This window comes from Haliotis cracherodii, unplaced genomic scaffold, assembly GCF_022045235.1.
Source record: "Haliotis cracherodii isolate W230 unplaced genomic scaffold, xgHalCrac1.p SCAF_24, whole genome shotgun sequence".
NCBI lineage: Eukaryota > Metazoa > Mollusca > Gastropoda > Lepetellida > Haliotidae > Haliotis > Haliotis cracherodii.
Window position 1 is genome coordinate 7,850,469 of NW_027266280.1, and position 21,281 is coordinate 7,871,749.

Below are 21,281 nucleotides of genomic sequence, written 5' to 3' on the forward strand. Positions count from 1 at the left end.
CACTGTACAAAGTCTTGAATTTGGGTATCTCAACATTTACCTTATGTTGTCTGTTGTTTAACGCCACTCTCAGCAATATTCCAGCTTTACGATGGCAGTCTGTACATAATCAAATCTGGACCAGACAATCCAGTGATTGGCATCATGAGCATTGATCCACGCAATTGGGATATGATGACATGTATCAACCAAACCGGTGAATCTGACCACTCAATCCCGTTGGGTAGCTGTAGACCAATTCTAACCTGGAACATTTACCTGAGTCAGAGCAACAGAGTAACCAAGCCGAGCCCATTTCCGGTTTGATGACAGACCTTTGATTAACCTCTGCAAGGAGTAGCTCAAATCGCTGCATATCTCCGGCTGAAAGAAAAATGGCCCACAGTGATTTCAACAAAAAAAGACTGAACCACTTTATTTCTGAGAGACTAGTGAAAATTTAAAGGGACTATAGTTGTTTGAGACGGTTCCAACAATCAAGACAAGGCCCTGCTCTCTACTAATGATATACCCAGGCCTTTTTCTTATTACTTCTGGATTGAATCATGCTGGCAGTATCCGGCAACAATAAAACTTTGCTTGCAGAAAATTGGGAATGTCAAAAGAAAATGTAAACAATGATATACTTTATTCCACGTGCCTTTTTGTCTATCTTTATCTCTACGAACAATAATTTCTATAATTAAGAGGAGCATCCTTTTTACATTGCATTCACAGTTAAAACCCTAACCGTACTACCACTGGCGCAATATTTCCCTGTCATTATTTACAAAAATACGTATGGTTAATTCAGTCAGGCTTACAGCTACTGTAGCTCTGGGCTAGGCCTACCTACTGGGCTTGTTACAGCTGATTGATAGCTGTACGTGTGCATTTTCTTTCAATGTGATCTTACCGTCTTTTGTTGTGTTTGTAAATGTGAAATTAGGAAATTAGTCGCTAATGATCTAGCTTGGTCATTTCCCTCAGCCAGAGTTTTGAAAACTTCCAAAACACTGCTGTCAACACGACCAGTCGAGGCCGCCGTGTGGTCCATGTGCTTCGCCACCATGTTTGACATAAACACCATTGCGCATGACTAACGGAACATGCCTAAGATTGTATTTGTAGTACAACTACCATTATAAGTATCTTTACGATACCAGTTTGATTCGACGTAACTAAAATGTATCTCACTCGTACAAAAACAGTACGCAATGATTACGAACAAATTATGAGATATTAGTGTTTAGACATCCATAAAACAATAAATAGGAGTTTAATATATAAGATAACTCAAGATAGGAAAATGTAACTTTTATTACGAAAATTGTAAAAAAAAACATTATTTACCAAATATATACACAATAATGACTGCTGTTTATATGTGATAAATAAGTTATCAAGCAGTTGATTCCGTTTGCTTTCATTCCAATAACACAACTTATGAAAGCTTCGTCTCATGCGTAAACTAACCACAGATGGGCACCCGTCCCCCCGAGCTCTATATCTGAACAGGTAAAAGCAGAGCTAACTGCGCAGATCAAAAGTGGAACCAGTTTACCTGGTTCTCATACACCCCGGCTGATAACAAGCATATAGATGCTGAACAAACATGGTGTACTCTCTCAATAGTTAAAGATTATAATGCTGGAAATTTTACTCTCTTTTGGGTATTTACAAAGATTGATGAATTGTGAAAAATATATTCGCGCACCCTTACAGAAACTATATGTGTAATAAAAGAAACGTTTATTTGATTCAGCAAGACCACTCCAAAAACTATTCCGATATAGTATGACGATTTTTAAAAAATAAATGTCACTACAAGGAAATGCTAAAACGTTCTGAATTTTCCCCAAAGAAAACTGTTCAGTTTGCAGGGCGGCAAAATGTGATACACTCCTATAGCCAATCTCTGGTGCTGATTATTATCCGGCGTTGACTTTAAATAGTTATATGTACATATAAGGAAGAACGCCTCCGCGGTCTAGTGGTGGAGCGTCTGCCCAGAGAGCGTATGAGTGAGTGAGTTTGGTTTAACGTCGCTTTTAACAGTATTCCAGCTATATCAAGCTAAATAATTGTTGTAAATATGACGTCGAGACCTATACAATAATAGTATACATGGCATGTACAGTTCTAAACAAACATTTACATAAAAATGGGACTAAATATACAAACATTTACATATACATGTCTAAAATATATAAATTTACATACATTTCTGTCTAAATTTGTAAAGCGGGGCGTTTTCTTACAGTGTTAGTTAATTATGTCGTATTAATTCCCAGCTTTATCAAGTACCGCAAGATTCGTCTAGATAATCACACTTGAGAAAGCAGACGAGTAAACTGTTATTTAAGTGACACACTAGGATTGAGAATTTTTTCGAGTATCGCAAAGGAGTCTTTTGAATCAGGGAGTCTATATTCTTTATATATAGTCTCAATGATAAAATATTCACTGACTTCACTTATAGTTCGTGGCTCTCTTTTACAATAAATGGCTAAATAGTTACAGCCATTTGCATATAATTGCTCTCTACCAGATGGGGGAAAAAGATATCCTATTTATCTCTTTTAAATTATAGGCTGGAACACCCGTTGACCAGAGAGTCTTCACTAAGAGAAAAAACAACAACATCGTCATTAAGATATTATACGACATATCAATTATCAGATTGTTGTGGACTTAGGAAATCCTTCGCCTTCTTTGAAAAATAGAAATGAGAAAACTTTTTTTAAAAAAGCCTTGACTGAAGAATGCGTTACCTAAAGGTAGTTGTACAAGAACTATCACATTTTAACGCACGCATGTCTCGCCGGAAATAGATCTTGGATTCATTTCAACATGGCCGAATATGATACTTTTCGCGGGTACGGTGCAATGTATTTGGGTTGATCGATTGTTTCCTTCGTCAAATTATAGTTATCACATGCAGCTAGAAAGACTTCAATGCCAACTTCAAATGTTTGATCACTGTTGTTAGATGCCTTACCTATTTTCACTCGAACAATTATGACATGTGGAGATCCAATGTGTCCGTCCTGCTTACATGTGCTGTTGTCTCATAGAGATTCACTCACACACGATACACCGAAAAGGAAATCCTTTTCGGCTATATCGGTTGTGTCTTGTTAACGCTTATGTACATACACGGCTTTAATCGTATAATATGGAACTTTTCGCATCGACTGTCGTTTTCATGTGTCTTTCAGCTATGAATGCATTATATGCAGGGTTTTTTCATTTTAGACTCATGATCTTGTTCAGTTTTGAGATTAGATCAAGATTTTTGTTATCAACATCAGATGCATGCCAAATAATCTGTAGTGCAAATATTGTATCATTATTATGGGACTGATTAAGTTAAGATCTAGTGTACTGTTAAACTATGTTAACAATTCATGTTTTACCACTTCAGCTAAATAGACTTTGCATGATGATAAAGCCAATATGACTTTCATTACAACTTTGAAGACTGTCTCATGTCAAGATAGTGATACAAATACTGATACAATCCCCTGTCTGTATATTGAGACATATTTATGGAATGAAGTATTTATCAAGTCATTGAGATAAGTATGTCACAGTGCATCAGGTCCATGATCATTTCAGCTTAACTGATTATTACTTGAAAAGTGAGTTTACTGGACAATCCTATAGTATTGCTTCAAGCTTAAATATGAATTTGCTCACTGTGCTTCATCCCCAAATGAGGCTTACATTGTGTATTTAGTACACATGTTTGTGCCTTTCTATTGATTCCTATATAACATGTAATAGAAACAGAAGCGATGCTCCTGGTCCAAAGTAATTTGATAAAACTGGAGAGCAATCTGCACATATTCTGAACATAATATTTGTAGTGAGTATTTAGAGAATAACCCAGTCGGTGCCAAAACCCTTTGAGTCCACTAGCCCTAACTTGGCTCATGGTATCATTTTCAGTAGATTTTACTGTTTTTTATTAGCTGATCTTTCTGGACTATGGCTTCGACTAATGGCTTAAGTTGCAGACTAACATACATGCTATGACACGTGAAGATCTGCGTCAGAATAGGTCTTCATCAACCCATACTTGCCGTTAAAAGTGACTATGCTTGTCAAAAGAGGCGATTAACAGGATCTAGGTCATAATGAAATTAACAAGATAGGGTCATACTCACAGAGTTTATACTTTCTAAAGGCTATATTTAGTATTTCTTACAAATATTGTATCAAAATTGACGAACAGTCTTCTTAATTTTGATGTTGTCCTTGGGAATCTGAAGCTAATCCCTTTTCAGTGAGCTCATGTAATGAGTTGGAATTAATTTTCCTACCAGTGAAAATCTGGGTTAGATTAGGTCTTCATCAACCCATGCTTGCCGTAATGGGCGACTATGGTTGTCGTAAGGGGCAACTAACGGGATTGGGTGGTCAGGCTCGTTGACTTGGTTGATGCATGTCATCGTATCCTAATTGCGTGGATTGATGCTCATGATGTCAATCACTGGATTGGATATTTACAGACCACCATTATATCTTATGGAATATTGCTGAGTGCGGCATTAAACATACAAACAAACCCTTAATTATCCACACCTTTTACGAATAACATGTTGTGTTTATTTGCAGAGGACGTAGTGGGGGGTACAACAACTATGACAACAACTATGGTGGGCGCCGTGGTGGAGGTGGGAGTAGGGGTGCGAAGCCCCTCCCCACAGAGCCTCCCTTCACTGTATATGTTGGCAACCTGCCACTTCAGGTCGTACAGGGCGACCTTGAACTCATCTTCAAAGACCAGAAAGTAAGTACGAGATTATATGCATTAAGTTTGACTGATATTGTACAGGCACACTCAGACATCATTGTGAGTGCACCATGGCACGCTAGAAAACAATACACATTCACTGAACATACACCAGGATGAAATGCACAATCTCTTCTCCACTAAGAAGCGGGGGCACTGGTGGCCCAGTCGTCTAAGGCGCCACGATTCGCTGTGCAGAGTTGCGTCCTTTGGCCATGCCAGAAACCTATGATTGTGGGTTTGAATCCTTGTTCGCCCCAATTATGTTTCTAGGTTTGTCAGCACCATACCCATGCTCATGGTTTTCACCGAAGTGGTAAACGTCTGAGACCTGCATCACATCGGGCTTTCCTCCCACTTTTAGCTGACACACCGCGATATAACTGGAATAATGTTAAAAGCGGCATTAAACCCAACTCACTCACTCACTCAACTAAGAAGCTCATTGGGATTACAAGTTAGAATTTGTCCTTCGCAACCTTTTCTGGCTTTAAGAGGAGACTTAATACAGTTAATAGATTGGGTGGTTCGACTCAGTGACTTGGTTAATGGCATGTCCGTGTACCTAGATGGCATGGATTGTTGATCTCAATATCAATCACTGAATTGTCTGATCCAAAATTGATTTACAGGCTTCTGTGCTATAGCTGGAATATTACTGAGTGAGGTGATGGTTGGCTGGTTGGTTTGTTGTTTAACGCTGCACTCAGCAATATTCCAGCTATATGACAGCGGTAAATAATCGAGTCTGGTCCAGACAATCCAGTAATTGATATCATGAGCATTGATCCACGCAATTGGAATCGATGACATGCCTCAACCAAGTCAGCGAGCCTGACCACCCAATCCCATGAAGTTCCATATGTTTATTATAGATCGCGATTTCCTGCTTAAAACATTCAGAATGACATGATTTAACCAAAACCTTTCATCAAAGTCTGAAAATGATCATACACGAGGGACTGTACTGTTGCTGTAATTTGATTGGCTGCCATAGGTCACATGCTTAAATTTGACCAATCACGAACATTGTAGCAGATTTCGGCAAGAAAGCGTCACTAGAAACCAAGTTTTACATGTCACAGCTATGAAAAGACTCCAGTGGATGTTACTTCTGTATTATCATTATGTCGGTGAAACAAAATAAGTTGGGTTTTTTATGGATACTGACATGGCAGCCTTCGATATACGTATTATTCATAAGAAGCTTCGAAAACGGAAGTATTTCAACATGATAGTGAGCGGAAAGCCACTATTATCGGGAAATGGGTGATGACAGATAATTTTCCGATTACGTAAACAACGAAACTAAAAAAAAATAGGCAAGTGGATTTTCTAAAATCTTATATTTGCCAAAAATCGTTAAATTTTCACTTCCTTGGTCCTTAACCTAGACGTTAAGAATGTGTTAGCTTCATTTTACAACAAACTCAGTTGAGTTGTAAATGAATTATTTAAATAATGTGATACACGTAACTTTCATATGTATAATCAATAGGATTAATTAGACCTTTCAAATAGTGAATGGCCAAACATGTAGCAATAGATGTTTTACAACCAGATAATTTCCTTGATAAATGTTGGCTTCATCTATCACACAAGTTCCTGGGAACTCAGTGTCACAGCAGTAATCTTCTTGTTGGCTGGCGTTGAAAGAGTTAATCGTCGCCCATATTGTTATATAGCCATTTGTGCACAAGCTGAATGTCAGGGATATAATAAAATGTTCTTGAAAAATTGAGTTTGTTTTACTTTTGTTCCTCCAGGATATGTTTTTTCAAACCTACCTAACTTTTTAGGAAAAAAATGTGAGAGGCTTTTTTTCTTTTCTTTTTAAATTGGCCTGCCTCACTTTTGAAATGAGTTTGAAATCCGTCAACCAAGAAATAAAAAAAGTGTCGCCTAACTGAAACCAACCAAATGTGGGACAATCAGTTGAAGCCGCATCAGCTACCGTCCACATCCACTTCAGCACAACTAATGGATTTCTACCATTGTGAACATGGTAAAATAGTATATTGCAAGTGATTCTGAGACATTTGATTGGCTAACCAAGTAAAAAAAAATTGCATTGGTGTCCATGATCCAAAAACGTTTTAGACCCCGCCCCTAACGACTACTTGTTCCTAATTGGCTGATCGTTATCACATGCAAGGAGAGCTTGTGTTTCATTATTGTGCTAAATGATGTCACTGATTTCGCACTGTTGTCTTTGCAAACCGCATCTGTGGGCTAGTGGTAGAGCATCTGTCTGGAGAGCCGAAGGTCGGGTGTTCGATCCCCGACCACGTCATACCAAAAGACTATAAAAGATGGTAATTGTTTTTACCCTGTCTGGCGCTTTGATTTAAGGGGCTAAAACAAGGACTGGTCGGCTTGGAGTCAGTATACTGTGTCTGAGTCGGGTATTCATGTTAAACTGCGGCATGGTATCTCAGTAGGCTAGCACAATAAATCGGCATCAGTCCGGACTAGTACAAGCAGACACACACACACACGTGCATGCACGTCTCTGTATAAGTTCAATAATCTTCAGGGATGAGAATCTTCCACGGGTCTGCAAAGTTTAGCTATCACCCGATCACAAATTTGTTGGCTTCCATCTGATGGCTTCCCCCATAAACACCCCCAAATTATGTACCACACTCCGTTGCAAAGATGTTTCAGCTTAAAAGGAAAATATCTATTCTCATCCCTGAATCTTGGACGCGATGTTAAACCCCATTTCACCTCACCTGTTGTCTGCAGCTTTTTTGAGTGTTAATGATTATATAAACAGCCTGTGAAGATATTGTTGTTTTTACAAATGACATATTTATTTATAAGAATTGACTTCAACTTGTTTTTTCTTTTATGGAGTATTAATTAAATTTTCGTTGTGTTCATGGAAATTTCTGCATTCTGATTAGCTGAATTGGTCACGTGTTATTGAATTCATTTTCCAATGAATGTAAAAAATTAAGCCACTGCTACGGCACACTACTTTTATTACTGTGGAATGTCGGGGAATCCCAATATAACAGTCGAGGGAATTCCCTTTCTGCTCACGTGTATCGTCATGCACAGGACATTTAGTGACTTTCATGCATATTCATTGTTCAAGCTACCCTTTGAAACCGAAGGCCGATCCGTTGATTGGCTACTGACTGTGTAGGCGTGTCAAGTTATGTGCATAAATTAAACGATCACCTGATTCATGTCATGCCACTGTATGTATTCCTACACCTGGAATGTTTATCAATGTCGTCATTTTTGTCTGTTAAGATATATGCAACTGTTTTTGGTTAAACTATTATAAACTATTAAACTATTAAAAACCGATGTGCAAACTTTTGTAAGAATCCGCTATGCGGATTCATACAGTTTGCACATCGGTTTGTCGATTTATTTCTCAATGAACCGAAAAAAATACACAGTCAATCCTTAAATACATGGATTTACACTGTGTACATACCGTTTTTATGTTCAAAGTAATTTTAACTTATTTCCATGTTTCTTATGTGTATTTGGTTATTTTTTGCAGGTTCGCAGTGTGAGATTGGTTCGAGATAGAGAAACGGACGTCTTCAAAGGTAGGTAGCAGTCATCATGTTGGTGAATAGTTGAATATCAGTTTGGGTTACATCAGCCATTAGTTGTTGTTGGTTGTTGTTTAACGCCACACTCAGCAATATTACAGCAAAATGACGGTGGTCTGTAAGAAATTGTGTCAGGACCAGACATTCCAGTGATTAACATCATGACGATGTACGCAAATGGGATACGATGACATGCATTAACCAATCAGCAAGCCTGACCATCTGATCCTGTTAAAGTACTCACGGAAATGAAAAAAAACTGTTTTGCTCAATTTAAAAATCGACACAAAGTGTTGTGTAGCTGTAAATACAAAATAACAAAACAACTCAAAAGGTACTAGTCTGTATTTGCTAGTTTGATCTCGGTGAACAATACAAAATGTACTTTACAGGAGGTAATTTGTCGGCACTTTCAACATTCAAAAATAAAACTATGTCCAAATTGACATAGCAGAAAAAGACTATAGGCATTATGCACCTGTTCTCACCTGTCGTCAAGGTGTCATAGGTCACCTTGATTCACTAACACCTGGTTATGCCCTGTTTCACAATAGTCTGTTTTATTTACATTTTTACACACTTTTTACGTGTAAAGAGGCATAAAAACGTTTGATACGCTGTATTTGTGCCACGGCCCAATTAGTACTAATTTATTATTTACATATTTTGTATATTAACTGCATTTATTTAAGATCTGAGGTCGAAAAAACAGGGTTTTTTTCATTTCCGTGAGTACTTTAGTAGCCTTTTACAGCAAGCTTGGGTTGCCGAAGACGTATTCTAACCTGGAGCTTCACGGGTATCAGCAGTTAGTGGTTTTATTATTTTATCTCAACCTTCACTCCTGATTCTTCTGAAAATGATTTTCGACACTTACAGTTGGACGTTGTATCAGTACAGTGTACATGTGCAGCCAATCAATCAATCATCAATTAATCATTTGACTATTACTACGGTAACCATGGTAACTGGATTATTGTTTCACATAGATATATGCAGGATACAGACAGAGCTCCGGATAGACTGGCTAATTGCGTTATATTTGCAAAATTAATAACCGTTTATGATTACCCAATTTATTTGTGAGTTGCTTACTGTACAAATATGCATGAAAAATGTCATGTGGAAGCTGGTTTGATTTGTGGAAGCTAATAAACGAAACATTGGAGTTTTGTTTGTCTGCAAGATTAGTGTGTCCTGAAGCTATTGCGAGGGTGTATCATTCACAGTCTTTTCAGTACTTTCCTGAACACGCAAACAGGCCTCAAAGTTTCAATTTTTACCAAGTAGCCATATGGCTACAAGTATTTTTTTCCAGGTAGCCTGTTGTAAAATCATGAAGTCAAGCCAATAGTTTAGGTAGCCAGAAGCATTTGAAATTATCTTTATCATGTTTATCAAATAACTATTATAATACCGGTATGTACAACAGAGCTCCAGATAAGCTGCGTATCTGCGTAAAATACGCATCAGACATGCAGAAATACGCAGTAAAATAAAACCCAAGCGTATCAAATACGCAACGAACATTACATATCTTTAACTTAAATACCCACATGTGTAAAAACTAGTGGGTAACAGAAATTTGAATACCCAGATAGAATTACTGATACCCAATGATTTTAAAATGCATGGGTAAAATACCCACAACACCAAAAGCTTATCTGGAGCTCTGGTACAAGTTACAGCACTAGTCTTGAAATTGTATCTTAATGGAAACTGCTTGAATTTTGTTATTTGTGACTTGAACAATGATGCAATATATCATGATATATGTTACTAGATTATATAGGTATATCCTCGCTTATCCAATGAGCATTGCCAACTAAAATAAAGTACATTAATATTTATGTATCATAGTTCATTGTCGACTTTGGAAGGAATTATTTGCGAGTACAATTATTAGGAGACATATTTTCCAATATCAGCTGTTATTTATTTTTGTGTCTACAGATGTGTAGCAATTATAGAATTTAGTCGCCACAAGATATTTTTCTAGGTCGTCATTTGGCTACCTCTGAAATTTAGACAGAGGACAAACTGAAATTTAGGTCGCATTGGCTACCGTTTTAGTCGCAACTTTGAGGCCTGGCAAAGGAAACTGTTAGTAGTTAATGTAAATGAAAAGCTGTGTATATATTCTCAATGGCTAAATATGGAGCCCTGCCAATCTCCTGTGTCTCTGTTTCAGGTTTTGCTTATGTGGAGTTTGAGGATCTAGACTCACTAACAGACGCATTATCCTTTGATGGAGCTGTGAGTTTCTATAAATATATATAGTTGTTGGTTGGTTTGTTGTTTAACGCCGCACTCAGCAATATTCCAGCTATATGACGGCGGTCTGTAAATAATCAGGTCTGGACTAGACAATCCAGTGATTAATATCATGAGCATCAATCCATGCGATTTGGATGGATGACATGCATCAACCAAGTCAGCGAGCCTGACCACCCAATCCTGTTCGTCGCCTTTTACGACAAGCATAGTCGCCTGTTACGGCAAGCATGGGTTGCTGAAGACCTATTCTACCCCGGGTTTTAACCTGCAGTTAGGGATAAAGTGTGGGCAACAATACAGTTGACCAGGCGCAGCTTATATACCGCTGATTGGCTGCTGGCTGTGGCACTCGCTGTACAGATCTTGAATGCCTCTTTGATCCTTGGGTATATTGGTCGTTGCCCATGCTATAAGCAGTCTCATTAAAATCTGATCCCAATGCCCGCTACTGTTACACAAAGACAGGGGCCCCGTTCCTCAAAATGATCTTAGCACTACGATTGTCGTAAGTCTGTTTTCATGCATGGGAGTTACGATCATCTTAGCACTAAGATTGCTTTGTGGATCGGGGCCCTGAGCTATCCACTACATGTTATGTCAGTCATGGAAGTCGCCATTTTGAAACTAGTGTCGTAGAGCTAGAGAAAGCTGCTTTCTGATTGGTTATTGTTGACTTCCTGACAGTTATTTCATAGGTTGGTCAAAAGTCGCTCTAACGTGACTTGTAATTGGCTGCCCTAAGATCTAATTTTAATTAGATCGAGCTGTACGCCACTGGCTTCCCTGGCCCAGATGCCACTCTTTGTTGGCAGCCATGATATAAACACTTGTGTTACACTTGTCAGAGGGGTACACAAAGTATGTGATCTAGACTACCAGTTGTCAGATTTTCATTTTTGTGGAAGCCTCGGTGGCTGAGTGGGATAGATCACTGATTTTGTGTGCTGGCGATTAGGTGCCTCACTCTGGCAGTCTGGGTTAGAATCCCAGACGGGACCCAGACGAGAATCTGAACTTTACTTAGAAAGTGTTATCTCAAATATGACATTTGTTACAGCCATGATATAGATGGAACAGTGATACCTTGTGTGTACCCTCTACTCGCTGGTAGTTTGAATGAGACTTGTCTGTAAGAAATATATTTACACCCTTTGTCCACAGCTGTTTGACGATAAAAACATACGTGTCGATGTAGCAGAAGGTCGTAAGGACGGCAGAGGTCGTGGGGGAGGTCGAGGTGGCCCTCAAGGTAAGCATGTGTAACAGTTCACACGGACTGAAGCTTGTACAGGTGTAACAGTTAACATGGACTTAAGCTGGCACAGGTGTAATAGTTGACACAGGTGTAACAGTTCACACAGACTGAAGCTTACACAGGTGTAATAGTTGACACAGGTGTAACAGTTCACACAGACTGAAGCTTGCACAGGTGTAATAGTTGACACAGGTGTAACAGTTCACACAGACTGAAGCTTGCACAGGTGTAATAGTTGACACGGACTGAAGCTTGCACAGGTGTAACAGTTAACACAGGTGTAATAGTTGACACAGGTCTAATAGTTCAAACGAACTGAAGATTGCACAGGTGAAACAGTTGACATGGACTGAAGCTAGCACAGGTGTAATAGTTGACACAGGTGTAACAGTTAACACAGGTGTAATAGTGGACACAGGTCTAATAGTTCAAACGGACTGAAGATTGCACAGGTGAAACAGTTGACATGGACTGAAGCTTGCACAGGTGTAATAGTTGACACAGGTGTAACAGTTAACACAGGTGTAATAGTTGACACAGGTCTAATAGTTCAAATGGACTGAAGATTGCACAGGTGAAACAGTTGACATGGACTGAAGCTTGCACAGGTGTAATAGTTGACACAGGTGTAACAGTTGACATGGACTGAAACTTGCACAGGTGTAACAGTTCACACAGACTGAAGTTTGCACAGGTGTAACAGTTCACACGGACTGATGTTTGCCACTGTATTGTTGTAAAGCATGATTTAGAGAATAACATTTGGAAATACCAAGTTAGGCAAGGAGCTTTCAACATTTATTTCATGGAGCAAATATACTGTGTGAGCAATATGTCCTGGTTGTTGAATGGAATTATGAGCCTGTCACGAGATATTTTGAGGGGCAGGTTATGAGTTCACGAGCAACCGTGTAGCATCCCTCGAAATATCAAGTATACACGAATAATTCCATTCAACAAAAAGCTTGTTACATGGTCCTGTCAGTCAAATATGTCATACACTACTGCAAAAAATTATGTCATTTTGTTTAGGGATGATAGGATGACTTTAGTTGTTGGCAACAGTGATGTAAAATCTCCTTCTGATGTTGTCTAACACCGCACTCAGCAATATTCCAGCAATATGACAGCAGTCTGTAATCGAGTCTGGACCAGATAATGCAGTGATTGACATGAGCATCGATCCATGCAATTGGAATCAGTGACATGCATCAACCAAGACAGCGAGACTGACCACCCGATCCCGCTAGTCGCCTCTTACGACAAGCATAGTCGCCTTTTACAGGAAGCATGGGTTGCTGAAGAGCTAGTCTATCCCCAGGTCTTCAAGGGTCTCTGAACTTATGGAGGTGTTATACTCTGGTAAAATTTGAAGCGTAGAACTTTGAAGAGCTTGTTTTCATCTGTTGTTTTTTGTTTCAGGTGGCTTCGGAGGTGGACGAGGGGGTCGGGGAGACTTCAGGGGGGGTTATGGTGGGGACAGAGGGGGTTTTGACAGGGGTTTTGACAGAGGCTCAAGAGGAGGGCCACGGGGAGGCCCTGCTGGAGGAATGGGCGGCGGCAGCAGGGACGGTGGCTTCAGAAGTGGTGGTCGAGGGGGTTATGATCGTGATCGTGACAGTGGTTTTGGAGGTCGTCCCCGGCAGCGGCGAGACAGCGACAACAGAGGAGAGGAGTTGAGGGAAGCTTCACCAGGTGCGAGGAAGTGTAGATAGAATGTCTTTTAGATTTCAGTGATTGAATTTTTTTTTTTTTGCTCATTTCACTGACAGTCAAATGAGCTTGTGTCATTGCCTGTTTATCTGGTATCTGGTGTAAACATCTCCTTGGAAACCGCTGGAGCAATGAAACTGAAACTTGACATCTCTTGTTCACACCAATATGATATCCCTATATTTTGAGGAGGTTCGAATCCACTTTTCAATATGATCACCATGGCAGCCATATTGAAAAAAAACCTTATGGCCATTTGTCAGCCATATTTGTACAGAATTTATTATCCAAAACTGGCTCCCACAGGAGATATCCTTGGGTGAGATCAAGAGATGAAATTGCATCACAATGCTTTGCAGACCATTGTGACGTCATTGGTTACCATGATGTCAAATGACATCTCTAATAGCTCTGCTACTGAAGCAGTTAGCATATATAGTACATGTTTAGTTAGTTGTGCTGTTCATCAGATATTTTCAAGGGTTTTTTGTTGTTTTTTAGATCGTTTAAATTTTGACCTCAATTTGACCTTTGCACTTTGCCCATACAGAGAGTTGAAATTCCTTATGGCCACAACTTAACCATTTTGGTTATAAATGTCATGGAACTTGGTGGTACGAGGGGCGTTCAATAAGTTTTGCAAGTTCAATATAACACCAAGTCGCAGAATATCTTTTGCACTTTTATTTTCAGTTTAATCTCCATTCACCTCAATACACTTATTCCATTTGTCCATCAAGCTTTTAATACCACTTTTAAAGAAATCCGCAGATTGGCCCTGTAACCACGCCTCTGTGGCAGCCTTTGTGTCCTCATCATCCTGGAAGTGTCTTCCACATAGGGCAGATTTCATTTGCCGGAACAGGAAATAGTCACTGGGGGCTAAATCTGGGCTGTAGGGTGGGTGATTTAACTGTACAGCCCTGACTTAGCCCCCAGTGACTATTTCCTGTTTGGGCAAATGAAATCTGCCCTACATGGAAGACGCTTCCAGGATGACGAGGACATAAAGGCTGGTCTTATATTGAAGTTTCAAAACTTATTGAACGCCCATCGTATGTGTGGTTGGTAGCTGAGCTCAACACAATTTTTGCGATATTTCATATTTTGATGTTATTTGACCTTTGCATCATACTCCTCAACTCCCACATTGTAAATGCTGAACTCCCTGTATTGACGTGGATTGTTGATGTTTCAGAGTCAGCGGCGCAGCGCCCCAGGTTGAAGTTGCTGCCTCGAACTGTCAAGGCTCCAGTCAACGCCCCGGTGGAGACTTCTAGGAATGCAAGCATCTTTGGTACGGGCCGCCCCCGTGAAGGAGCGGAGGAGGATGCCCCTCCCGAGCAGCGCAGTAGGAACACCAGTGAGAGCAGCCAGCATTGAACGGCAGGATAGCAGTGTTCGTCTTATGTCAAGGTGAGGGAATAGATTCTGGGTTCGATTCTGGCCACGTAATACCAAAAGACGTTAAAGATAGTTTTTGTTGTTACCCTGTCTGGCGCTCTGCACTAACGGGCTAAAACATGGACTGGTCGGCTCGGAGTCAGTATACTTATGACGCGACATTCTACCCCATTTCACCTCACCTCACTGATTCTGTCTGGGGGAGAATAGGCTGTCAATAAGTTGTCAATAACCAGTGCTGGTACCACAGTTGTCGTGGGGGGGGAATGGCTCTCAATACCCAATGCTGGTACCACAGGTGTCTGGGGGAGAATACCCAGTGCTGGTACCACAGGTGTCGGGGTGGGAGAATACCCAGTGCTGGTACCACGGCTGTCGTGGGGGGGGGGGGGGGGGGGGGGGGGGATGGCTCTCAATACCCAGTGCTGGTACCACAGCTGTCGGGGGAGAATACCCAGTGCTGGTACCACAGGTGTCGGGGTGGGAGAATACCCAGTGCTGGTACCATGGCTGTCGTGGGGGGGGGGATGGCTCTCAATACCCAGTGCTGGTACCACAGCTGTCGGGGGAGAATACCCAGTGCTGGTACCACAGGTGTCTGGGGGAGAATACCCAGTGTTGGTACCACAGCTGTCTGGGGGGGGGAGAATACCCAGTGCTGGTACCACAGGTGTCGGGGGGAGAATACCCAGTGCTGGTACCACAGGTGTCGGGGGGAGAATACCCAGAGCTGGTACCACAGGTGTCGGGGTGGGGGGGGAAATACCCAGTGCTGGAACCACAGGAATCATTACTTCAGCTGTGATAGTTTTCAAGCTCTCCTGCAACAGACTAAGCTTTTGACAAATGCTCCTTAAATCAGATCTTTTGCTCTGATCAGTACATCCTTCTCTGCATGATCAAGTGCCAACCACTTCATGGGAGGTTGGGTCAGCGAACTTCTCTCTCAGTACATGTGAGCGAGGCATTAAAAGTAGCATTTTCATTTCAGTATCTCGAAAAAAGAAAACGGACAGTTCTGCATGTAAAAAATAAAAGATCTGATTATTTTGAGATTGGTAGATCCTGAACATGTTATTTCAGGGTGTATTTGACTGAAACAACACAATAAGATTTATCTCCCTTTGATTTCAGGTTGAGGTTGTGTGGCCAGACTAATGCTGAGTGGGCTGGCTGCGTTGTTACCATGACAACACAACCCTGACAATTCCATGGCAACAGCCCCATTGTTTCATTCATATCAGAGCTGCTTACACAGCTGTTGGCTAGGTTTCCTGGCCGCAACAACTTGACAGGATGACGTATTTATTGTGTCTCATGTTCTCATCACTGGTGATAGCTGCAGCCACAGGACTGTCTTTACAGGTACTACTTCCCTTAAGCAGCACAACTAGTGTTTGTTGGGTGGTTGGTTGGAGCTTGCTGATTGTCTGCCTGCCCAGCCAGGATCTCCGACACTGTGCATACTACTTTCTTAAAACTCTTTCACATGACAGTAAGTAATTTGGGGTGTATGATGTAAGCTTGTTAGAAAGACAAATTGACAGGATTTGTCTGTTTCGGTTTCTTTTCCAAATGGATAGTTAGATACAAATTAGTATCAGTAACGGTTTGGTATTGGTTTTGACTCGGATTAGTCTGTATTATTTATGGCAGTAAAGATGTTGATTTTTATAGAAGGCTGCACTCAGTACTGAGAAGAATGTGTTGTGTGGGAAATGCTATCAACAGTCGTCCCCTAATGTAATCCGCCGGACAATCGTTGGTCAACCGTGTACACAGCTACCTTGCAGCCATTGTTTTGATATATTTCACAGCCATTAAGGTTAAGATGTTGGCATGAAGCCAAGCGAAGTTATCGGTATATGGCTGCAGAAACGTTATCAAAAACATTTTTCTTTTGAACCCGATGTGAAGCATTTGAAAAAGTAATAAATTAATTGTGTATAGTTTACTGATTAGTTGGACCATCACATGATTGAGATACGTCACCATTGCATGGAATCTTACAAAGTAAGGTTCATCTGTTGCCATTGTCATTATATAAACAATATAATTTGTTTGTGTGTCCGTTGGATTTTAGCTTGAAATATTTTAAATCCTCTAGAGCAAATTCTTGATAGGTTTCAATGTAGGGAGTACGAAGGAGCTAGTTTCTTTCATTTTCGCAGTGCAAAGTGTTTTATTGTTTTAAAAAATACTAGCGTGCAGTTGGACTGCACTTCAAGCACTTGTTCATACTTCTAATCACTGTCGCTTGCTGTACAAGTCATAATATTGGAAATAGTGCTTTACAGTAAGCCATTTACGCTGTCATTTCCTGGAAATATCAAACACATTTTAGCCACGTTGCAACGTAAGACAACATTTGTGTATATCCCTCATCGATCATTACCTGCCAAGCTACATACACAGAATACGTGGGGAGGGGGGGTTGTCTGGGGAGGGGAGGGTTCAGTCACATGGGTGGGAGGGGTTGCTATGCCGTACTGGGTGGTGCCAAGTAGGTTGCAGCAGGGGTGGGTTGTGTCTCAGAGCCGGGTCAGGTTGTGAGCGACAGGTTTGGAGCTCCATGAGATAGGGGTACCTGCTCGTGTTGCCATGTGCTTCATTATGTGCTGTTCAGATGTCCCTTCCTCATCTTGTACTGTCCGTCTATCCATTCATCCATCTGTCTATCCATCTGTTCATTGTCATGACGGACGCATGGTGACATTGGTATCCTTGGCATTGTGGAAAACTCGTGCTGGCTCCAGATCTGTTGGTAAGCAACAAGCTTTGGTATAACAGTGGGTGGGAGGGCTGCTTGTAGGGGAGGTAACTGATGTGTCCTACCATACGACACCTTGAGCTTTGTGCTGGTAAGCCACCAGCAGTGTAAAAAGTGTTGGCACAATTTTGTATTATGCCAAATTATTGTACATTAAAGTTTGTCGAATCAATTATAAAGATTTTGTTTTTTATATCATTTGAGTCTTGTGGCTTGTCCATTAACATTTGCATTTCATCTTGTCACCAAATCATTCAGTCTGGACCTTTTCTTTGACCTCATGAGAGCTATCACTGAGAGAGAAAGGTATAGTTGATAACGTTTGGTTTGTTGTTTAACGCAACGCTCAGCAATATTCCATCTATATGACGGCGGTCTGTAAATAATGGAGTCTGAACCAGACAATCCAGTGATTGAAATCATGAGCATCAATCCACACATTTGGGATCGATGACATGCATCAACCAAGTCAGCGAGCCTGACCACCCGCTCCGTAAGTCGCCTCTAGTTGATAACAGTATTAATACTGGCACAGGTATATGAAATACATTGGCAGATTCTAGAGAACATCCCTTAAGGTTGATATTCAGCCACCCATGCTTCTTAGAGTCTAATGGTGGTCGGCTGGATGACATTGAGTCTCTTCGAAACGCAACAGATAGCAAAAGCATGACTCGAATGGAACAATACACAGAAAGTGACAACGCATGGAGAGAGGGTCAATGAAACCGGTGTCACATACAGGCCCATAAAAGAGTGGTTCTCGACTGCCAAAACATTGTTAGGAATTGTTTAATATGTGACCGCGTTAAAACGTTTGCCTAGGGCCGCTCCATATGGCTACATCATTTGCTGCAAATGTGTACCAAACCAAATCAACTAAGCAATTCCAGGATGATTATCAACCAGATAGTATAGAACCACCTTTCTGGGGCAGGTTCCAAACTCAGAGGCCAGTTTGAGATGTTATTTTGACGCAACAACATCGTTAACTGCGATGTGGGTGGTGTCAAGGATGCAGAACATTGCCCAGTGAGGATGGAGAACAGTTTGGGTCAGCAACGAGTCCAGATTTATGCTGCAATGATCTGATTGGTAGAGCCAGGGTGTACCGACACCTGCATTCAGATTTGGTGGTGGTAGGGTAATGATGTGGACGTTTTTATTCCACTGATAAAACAAACCTGGCAACGTAATTGTCCAACGCTATAGTGATGAAAGCCTACATCCGCATCTTGTTCCAATTATTAGCCATGCTAACGTCAGTTTTCAACATAACGTTAGATCGCGGACAACACGTTTGACAGCAGAAATTCAAAGAATTACGAAGCAAGGTTCTTTGCGTCCCCAAATCGCCAGATTTAAACACGATACATCCCATGACGGCGCGCGACTACAGAAAGAATGGGCTAACGGTCCCGAACGTGTGATGCTTACTCATTTTTGGTCCAGGGGCGGAGGGGTAGTCTAGTGGTTAAGCGTTCTCTCATCACGCCGAAGACCCGGGTTCGATTCCCGACATGGGTACAGTGTGTGAAGCCCATATCTGGTGTCCCCCGCCTTGATATATGCTGGAATGTTGCTAAGCGCGGTGTAAACAATACTCACTCACTTTGTTTGGTCCAGGGAATGGGGGGCAACACTTGACACTTATTGTGGACACACAAGTTACCGAGATGTTATGACCTTGACATTTATCTTGTCATTTTCCGTTTAACAGCTTCATATTTGGCAGTGGCCGCTATTGTCCTGTTTGCAGCGTGTCATCACTAATCAAGTGTTCAGGTGGGCAGTAAATGTGTGTTACTTCCCACACCATATATGTTTATGCTAGTCATTGTTTAAGGTTTTTTTGTTGTTTAACGCCGCACTCAGCAATATTCCAGCTATATTATGACGGTCTGTAAATAATCGAGTCTGGTCCAGACAATCCAGTGATTGATATCGGGAGCATCGACCCATGCAATTGGGATACGATGACATGTATCAACCAAGTCAACGAGCTTGACCACTCGATCCCGTTCATCGTCTCTTACGTCAAGCGTTGTATCAATAAATCTTTATTTCGTTCTAAAGAGGCCACAGGCCTTTAGTACAAAATACATAATACACCTCTTCCTCTTGGATCTAAGCTGGATTACTGGCCACAGCGATGTTAAGTCTCAATTCACTCACTCTTAAAGGTCAGATACTACAGGCATGGTAATAAGACAAATAACACAGGATCGGTGAAGGTCACACAGCAGGCGTCGGCGTACGACTTCAGCAGGCATCGGCATTCACAGGAGAGCGATGATAGCGTGTATAGCATAATATATATATATAAACTATATGTATATACACTTTTCAAAAAAAGAAACGCATAGGTAGTATGTAGTTCAATGAACCTGACTACACAAAATATCCAGTATTTTAATTGGATATATGTTTTTGGAAAATGTTGACGGCCTGATATTCGACAAACGGTGCGTCAAAACGCAGCCATTGTCGATTTGCAATGTCTTAAGCGGCATTGTTCACTTGTTCAAAAATGTCATGGAGGAAAACAGCAAAGCAAAATGCACGTGCAAGTAATGGCATTCCTAACTCGTGGTAGTGGCTATAAAAAGGCAAGCATAAGCCAACAATTTGTCGTTCAATTGTCTTGAATTGTCTTTTATGGACTTTTATAGTCAGTTAACTCCCTTGCAATTTATGGATAATAACTACTTTATTGCGTTATTATAGCTATGTAATGACCATTATGTAGATGATATATGGTAGGCGGAGTATTAACAGTAATGACAATTTACATACAAGAGAGAGATGAACACGAGTAGGCTAATTATTAACAACAGAAGGATGATACTTTTAAAAAAACCACCATGGACAGAGAACACGTCACGAGGAAGCCAATTAAACAGAATTAGTACAGTAAAGTACGTTTATAACGAACACGCTTATAACGAACTTATTTTTTAGTCCCGGACATTTGTTGCATATATGCTGTATATATTCTTAGAACGTACTACGGTTATTACGAACTAAAGTTAGTGGTCCCGAAAGAGGCGACTATGCTTGTCGAAAGAGGCAACTAACGGGATCGGGTGGTTAATCTCGCTGACTTGGTTGATGCATGTCATCGTATCCCAATTGCGTGGATCGATGCTCATGTTGTCAATCACTGGATTGTCTGGTCAATACTCGATTATTTACAGAGCGCTGGAGCTGGAATATTGCTGAGTGCGGCGTTAAACAACAAACCAAAACCAAAAACCCAATTGCATGGGTCGATGCTCCCTTTATCAATCACTAGATTGTCTGGTCCAGAGTCGATTATTTACAGACCGTCATAACATAGCTGCATGTCATCGTATCCCAATTGCGTGGAGGGGCGGTCGGGTAGCCTAGTGGTTAAAGCGTTCGCTCGTCACGCCGAAGATCCGGGTTCGATTCCCGACATGAGTAAATGTGTGAAGCCCTTTTCCGGTGTCCCCCGACGTGATATTGCTGGAATAATGCTAA

General features: G+C 40.9%; 2 protein-coding genes across 2 annotated transcripts in view; one reads left to right on the forward strand and one right to left on the reverse strand.

Annotated features, from left to right (window-relative positions):
* Nucleotides 1-1,060, reverse strand: part of LOC139472407 (uncharacterized) — a 39,019-nt gene extending 37,959 nt beyond the window's left edge. The window contains exons 1-2 of the mRNA XM_071254883.1: nucleotides 896-1,060; nucleotides 259-363 (exon numbers count right to left, since the gene is read on the reverse strand). Of these exons, the coding sequence (XP_071110984.1) occupies nucleotides 259-363; nucleotides 896-1,060 (270 nt within the window). The remainder of the gene's footprint in view (nucleotides 1-258; nucleotides 364-895) is intronic.
* A 1,740-nt stretch (nucleotides 1,061-2,800) lies between these two features.
* On the forward strand, nucleotides 2,801-17,432 carry LOC139472253 (eukaryotic translation initiation factor 4H-like). Its single transcript, XM_071254643.1, has 8 exons — nucleotides 2,801-2,858; nucleotides 4,603-4,777; nucleotides 8,304-8,352; nucleotides 10,550-10,614; nucleotides 11,797-11,884; nucleotides 13,313-13,585; nucleotides 14,802-15,019; nucleotides 16,142-17,432. The coding sequence occupies exons 1-7, from the start codon at nucleotides 2,833-2,835 to the stop codon at nucleotides 14,984-14,986; spliced, it is 861 nt and encodes a 286-aa protein (XP_071110744.1). The 5' UTR covers nucleotides 2,801-2,832; the 3' UTR covers nucleotides 14,987-15,019; nucleotides 16,142-17,432.
* Nucleotides 17,433-21,281: the final 3,849 nt, after the last annotated feature.